Below are 6,749 nucleotides of genomic sequence, written 5' to 3' on the forward strand. Positions count from 1 at the left end.
GTGAAGATCGGTCAATGTGAACAAGTTCCAGGGGGCTGGGGGTTATCGTTGAGCCATTTTGCCAAGCCCATTGAAAACTCCTCCAGAATACGTACATTATCACCACTTTCGAATTTTCTTCAAATACTTTTGCCTGAAAAAATTAATAATCCTACAATTTCAATAGGGCCTCACTCTCTGTCAGTGCCTGTCAGTGCTCAGGCCCTAAATACACAAGTATGTAGTATTTAAAACAGGGTAATAATTTAATCACAACTTTAGTATAAACTTTAATTTCACAATATTGAAACATGATATGATACAATTAAGAGATATGAGAGCTACGGAATTGTTGATATTTTAATAAGCAAACCAGTTTTCACAAATATAGAAAAATATGAAGTTTATGTTGCAATATTAACGCAATGGAAAATAATATTTAATGCATATTCCTGAGAGGAAATTAGATGTTGTCATTTCAGCTGGAATGGAAAAAGCTAAATCATGAGTGTGTTAATAATTTAGAAGTCATTGTCACTCTCCTCTAACAGAGGGGGTCTCACTGGCCCCCTGGAGGTGTGAGCAACCTTGGACACCGGATCCTCCAAACTGTCGTCCTCCAAATCCTTGCTTTCCTCTTCCTCCTCGCCCTCCTCGTCTTCTTCATCATCCTCATCCACGTCAATCTCGCTGTCCTCGGTCTGAAACAGGAGGCCACAAGGCCACAAGTAAATCAGATCAAATAGGATAACAATTTTAAAACACTGAGTTGAGCTACCCCGGGGATGTGCACATTTTCCGTCAACACTAAATCAGTGCAACCCAACTAATCAGACAGGGGATCTAACTGCAGAGTCACGTCTTCAGGTTGGATGAAAACATGAATTAACAGTGAACGGCTGAATGATACATCTGCAGTCTACAACTACATGGACAACATAACCATGTTTCTGGTTGAAAGGAAAAATCCAATTAGAATCCAAATGTACATCCTGAACATCTGAGCACAGTGAACATTTGCACTAATCTTCAGAGCTTCAACAGAAGCGTTTAAGAAAAGAGAAAAATATGCACTTACAGCTACATATCTTATATGTAGGAAGAAAATAGCGTTGTGTGTCAACCACTGGGCAGTGTGGAGAATGCCTACAATGTCAGAGGATTTGAGTTGGATTTTTCCCTTTAATAACTAAGATAGGATTAATACACAGATGCAGGAGGAGAGAACTGAATTCTTGCCCTCCACAAACCTTTAGTTTCCGTTGTATTTTGGCAGAATAAACTGGCTTTCTGGAAACAGCCGAGGGCTTTTTAGAATAGAAGTGACAGAGAAAGGTGAAGATATAGAACAGAGGAAGATGAAAACCAATAGCAAGATGAAACTGATCACAGATGGCGGACATGACATGACACTTAAAAATGACAAATAAAAACAAAAATTAAGTTGTTTCCGTATTGAGAGAGATAAAACAATCAGCGGCCACCATGAGCAAAATCAGCAAAGAAGTGTCTGGATTTGTGAGATTTAGAGAACATATGAAGAGGTGGGAGGAAGAAAGCTTTCTTGATTGGAGGAACGAACCTCATCGCTGTCACCCTGCATGGTCCCGATGAAACGAGCTCCTGATCCTACGGTGAAAAAGAGGTGATGTTCAACAAAGTTTGCGTGGGCAAAGTATTTATGTTGTGAGCCGCAGACATGTTTCCGGGCCATAACAAAGACTTGGTTTTCCCGTGTCTGTTTTGTGTACCTGCCATGATGCTGTTTCGTGTGGGCCGGGGCTTCGAGGGTCGACTCTCTTCTATGTCACTGTCTGAGCCGTCATCTTCTGGGACGTCCATGTCCGAATCCTCATCTTTCACTGCGGGAAAACAGAACAACAAAAAGTTGTGATCACTTTAAGATTGATACTGTTACTTTTTGCTTTAAGTTTGTGTGTTTGTCTTACGGGAGCTTCGCATCATATCTTTCTCCTCCTCCCTCAGCTTGTGCTGCATCATCCTCATGTTGTTTTCTGCCTCCTGCCGGGGGGACAACACAAACATTCCTACATCTGTCAGATTCAGAATCCAAGATCGTTCCACCTTTATGTCTCCAGTCTCTTCTATCTACTGCATTCATATCTGAATTTTAACTTTAATGCAAATGTTTGTGAGCTGCATAGTTTTACATCTCATTACCACAAGCCTGCCAGTGACAAATAGGAAGAGGAAGAAAGCATGCTGCTTTAATCATGCCTACTTTGCTCATTGGATTTCCCCAGAATGTTTTCAGCAGTATAAAATCATTTTAAGCTATATAAATTACTCTCTCTTTATGAACAAAAGCAGACCGTAAGTAACATAATTTAAAAAACTTATTCTAAATTTCTAGTAACTTTCAACTGACCACCCCCCGTATTTTCAATTTTTGTACATTTTCAAATCCATAATAGCAAACTTAAATGTGTCTCTCATGCTGAACATTACTGATATAAAGTTCCAACGGATCCACTGTGATTCCATCTGTCAAACAATCCCCGTTCTTCATATCATACATACTCACACACCTCAAACCTCTCCTGCTCCAGTCTGTGGTGCTCATCCAGCTGCGCCTCCAGAAAGCTGAGGTTCCTGAACTTCTCCACATATATGACGTACGTCTTTTGCAGATCCTCCTCTATCTTCTCATATTCGTCCATGAATGCTGGTCTGAAACATTGAGAGAGGAACGTAAAAAGGTATTTTGCAAACGCACCAACTGCTGAAGAATAAAGTAAGTTGAAGAATGAAAATAATGTCATAATTGAGGCAGCAGGGAACCAATCCAGTCGTTTGGCTCTCCACTACCCATCTGGTCATACGCTCACCTGACACTCTGAAGCGTCTGGAGTCTCTTTCGATTCCTCTCCAGCTCCTGCTTCTTCTTCTCTATTTTGGCGTCCAGAGAGGTCACATCCGACCCGACATTTCTCAGCATGTCTTTGGTCTTCTCCACACTTTCCTTGAAAATAAACACAGAGGCATGGAGGCGGATTAAGTTCCATTTCATGACTGAAATCAGGTCATGTGTGAGTTAAAAGACAATGAAGATTGTATAAAGGCAGAATGGATAATAAAATACAAACCAAAACCTCCTTGATTGCAGCTCTCAGGGCCTTCTCGGTCTCGTTGACCTCTAGAGGTCTGGCAATGGCCGCAGTTCTCATTTCCTGTCAGGACATGAAAACAAAGGATTGATCTCCTGCATCACTGCCACCGTTTTTGTAAACAGACGTCATCATTGTACAGCTGTTATCATCAGAGAGCACAACCTCGGTTCACTGCAGGAAAAGAAAGCAACATCAACAGAGTAATTACCTATAAATATGATTAAGTACTGATGGCTGAACAATATATCGAGTCTGTGGCTAATGCATGAAAAAAGACCCATTAAAGGGATATCTGTTATTTTTGTATCTTTCCACGTGAACTTTTCTTATTCTCAAGGATTGTGTGGACTCCGGATCAAGGAGAGTGAGTGCATCAGTGTTCTTTTTCTCACCCGCAGTTCCACCTCTTTACCCAGTAAATCATAGAGAGATGCTCCTTTAGAGGTGACCTCGGATGCCAGCTGTCGAGCGGATTTGAGATCAGAAATCTGCAGTGAAGACAGTGAGAGGCATTCAGCAACATATAGTTTTCTCTTCTACATAAGATTTGACATAACATAAGTTAAGGGATGAAAATATACAAAGGAAATGGCACCATGATAGTAAATACTATATGGGTGTTAAGAAAAACTAAATGCAGGCAAAGTAATGCTACAAAAGTTATTGAAAACCAATTTGAGCTGTAGTTTCAACTTAAATGTTACATTAAAATACATCATAATTGCATAAACTCCTTACAGCGGACAGATCTTTAAACTCAGACTAGACTGAAGATAAACAAACTGTCATTTCACCCGTGAGCCGAGGTCAAACTTGAACTTGTTGTTATCCTCCTCAACTATTTCTCCAAAGGCCATCTGCTTAGTCTTCATAGCGTTGTACAGCACCGAGGTGATCTTCAGCAGCTCTTTCACAGCGTAGCCATCAGCCTGGTAGAGGTGCTTCATGTTGAGTTTGATGTGAGCCTTTGTCGCCTGCAAACAGGTGAGATGCTGCTTTAGACAGATGAAGGCTAGACCCTTTAATGGCTACAATGAAGTGTAAATTAAATAGACTTCACCATGAACTGGGCCACGGCCTTAATGAAGAAAACCCTATCTGACTCTGTATCCACGTCAGTGGGGATATCCATGTGAGGCTCGTATCTTTGTGAAAAGGAAAGAGAGAGGGGGGTTGGGAAAGACACACAAAAATATCACAGATACCTAATATAACCAAAAGCAAATTCCGTTTTTTTCAAAGTTGCAGTTATCATGGCTGCAGGAATTGTTTCACAAAACACGAAACAATCCTAAATCTCCCATGGCAACATAATGGATTATTGACGTGATTAAGATTTCATCACATGAACATATGTTTGGTAGAATTAATAATGGAGGAAATGCATCACAGGAACACACACATAAAAACACTGAAGGAATATACATTGGATGGATCACAGGGTGAGAGAAACACAACTTGCCTGTGTGGAGCTCAGTCTTACCTCTTTATGAGCCATATCAATATCTCCGCCACCAAGGTGAAGTTTGGTGTTCTGAAGTTCTGCACGGATATCAACCTGGGGTATCCCAAGGCCCTCATCATCTCAGTGAAATCTGCCAAACGAGGAGCAGCTCCAGTGTGTCAGCATCACACAGACACACAACAACAACACATCTCAGATTACGACGAGCATCGCTTACTTCTCAATTCTCTGAAGGACATCCTGGTGGTTCCTCCACTGGACACGGGAGGTGGGGATGAGAGATGTTATCACAGAGGACGCTTCTGACCAACACAGCCCACAGAGACGAGGCTGGATTGTGTCGAAGGTTTAACCCGAAGCGAACAGTCCTGTTGGGTTGTTAGAAAAACAGCAGCTCAATGTGATACGACAGAGTTGGGTTACTTGTCTTAGCCTGGGTTTTAGCATCGATCGGCTGTGTGAAGCTAACGCCTTCGGGGATTTCTCCTCTTCAGAGCTAGCTGGTGGCTAACAGGAAGTGAGACGACGGAGCTAACGCCCGCTGTCTCTTTCTGAACCTCCTGATCAGCAGCTACAAACACAACACCAGGAGTTGTGTTGTCATAATAAGGATGGAGGAACCCGCCGGAGCTAATGTGTGAGCTAGCTTCCGAAGATGGTTTCTATGGAAACGCATTATTGTACTACGGAAGCTCAACGCGGCCAAAGAAAAAAGCAGCAGCGTTTCTTCTTCTTCTTCTTCTTCGTGGTAACATGTGCTTTTTGTCACATGAGGATTTGAATGAAGAAAAGAAAGATTTTCTAAGGCTTGTGGGCAAAGGGATATTAAAAACAATTGGTTGTGAGTCACTGTATATGTAGAAAATACTGAATGTGAGTTTAAAACAGTCTCAAACTGCTCTTTAAAACACATTTATTCGAATGTGTAGGAATTGGTCCTATATAGTCACTAAAGCTGTAGCGCTTAAATTGAACTGAATTGAATAACTTTTTTTGTCTTCAAGAAAACATACATGTCAATGAGAGGCTAAGGCTTAATATTTTGAATTACATTAAAAAATGTAAAAAAAAAAAAGCAATTGAAATTTTATTAAAGAAAAAGATGGTCAACTTCTTGGAACGTGCACAAACTCATGGATTAAAGCAATCACAGTAATCAACATAAAATATGGCCTCCCAACTCATCCTCTGTCCCTCCCACAAAAGGTAAACAGGTCTTATCAACTACAACCGTATGTACTACATACAAAAACTATAGGTTATGTGACCTACTTTCTGCAAAATTAGAAACAATTATTTACAAAAAATTTAAATAATCCCCCTCCAAATACAAACCCATTACACCTTGTATCATGACCAAAATAATATTATTTTTCTTTGACTTAAAAGATTCAATTATCAGGTGCACAATTCAGAAAGTGAACGTGTTCAATGAACGCGTTGCACAAAACTGCTTGCAGGACTCTTTGGGTTTTAATATGATCTCTAGCTGTCAGTAGTCCCCGGTGCGGCCACAGGGGGAGACACCTCTCAGTCAGCGCCGCAGAAGAGTCTTTATTTCTCCTGGCTGTTCCCTGACGCAGAGCGTGATGGAGCCGGGGATCGAACCACCTCACAACAACAACACGCCGCTTGGAAACGAGCCTCCCGCCCACGGCCTCCACAGCAAGCGGCTGAAGGAGCTGGAGAATGCCGCCCTGCAGACCACTCTAATCTCACAGATGGAGTGGGAATCCGGGGCGGACGCCGGGAGCTGGACTGAGCAGCAGCCCGGGCGGGACGAGCAGTCGAACGGCGTGTCCTTGAACCAGCGGTCGGAGCCTCCGCAGACGCCCGGCGCGGCCGTCACCGAGGCGGCGGCGACGATAGAGGAGGAGGAGGAAGCGGAGCGAAATGTTTCCGAGCAGCGTGCGGAAGAGGAGCGGAGCCTGACGGACCATTTGAACAAACGCCTGCTCTCCTCGTTTCTGGAGAAGCTGAACGAAAGGGACCTGGCGCTTCCCGGTGTCCAGCGCCTGGACTGCGCTGTAGCCGACGAGGACTCGAACAGGGCCGCGGAGGAGTGGTGAAGCACCGGGCTGGGGCGCAGGGCGGCAGCGGTGCCACGGAGGGGTGGAGGACGGCAGCGTGCACAGGAAGCACAACCCTGCCACTTCCAAGACAGACTTACATTC

General features: G+C 43.1%; 1 protein-coding gene across 2 annotated transcripts; it reads right to left on the reverse strand.

Moving 5' to 3' along the window:
- Positions 1-244: 244 nt before the first annotated feature.
- Positions 245-5,418, reverse strand: cluap1 (clusterin associated protein 1). Of its 2 annotated transcripts, XM_062396393.1 has the most exons (13): positions 4,793-5,418; positions 4,594-4,705; positions 4,171-4,255; positions 3,905-4,084; positions 3,503-3,598; positions 3,087-3,170; positions 2,829-2,962; positions 2,529-2,670; positions 1,929-2,001; positions 1,731-1,841; positions 1,562-1,608; positions 1,230-1,286; positions 245-680 (listed from the first exon to the last, which is right to left on the reverse strand). In XM_062396393.1, exons 1-13 carry the CDS (start codon positions 4,812-4,814, stop codon positions 501-503), a joined length of 1,323 nt encoding a protein of 440 aa, XP_062252377.1. In that variant the 5' UTR covers positions 4,815-5,418; the 3' UTR covers positions 245-500. The 2 variants fall into 2 exon arrangements, with proteins under 2 accessions (XP_062252377.1, XP_062252378.1); XM_062396394.1 differs by lacking the exon at positions 1,230-1,286 and having other exon boundaries at positions 4,793-5,410.
- Between the last annotated feature and the right edge of the window lie 1,331 nt (positions 5,419-6,749).

The sequence above is a fragment of the Platichthys flesus genome, chromosome 9 (genome assembly GCF_949316205.1).
Source record: "Platichthys flesus chromosome 9, fPlaFle2.1, whole genome shotgun sequence".
Classification (NCBI taxonomy): domain Eukaryota; kingdom Metazoa; phylum Chordata; class Actinopteri; order Pleuronectiformes; family Pleuronectidae; genus Platichthys; species Platichthys flesus.

Coding starts and splice junctions, on each gene's coding strand:
- cluap1 (XM_062396393.1), bottom strand. CDS start 4,814: ATGTCCTTCAGAGAATTGAGAA. Junction 4,085..4,170: donor AGGCCGTGGCCCAGTTCATG/GTGAAGTCTATT, acceptor ACCTGTTTGCAG/GCGACAAAGGCTCACATCAA. Junction 1,842..1,928: donor AGATATGATGCGAAGCTCCC/GTAAGACAAACA, acceptor GTTTTCCCGCAG/TGAAAGATGAGGATTCGGAC.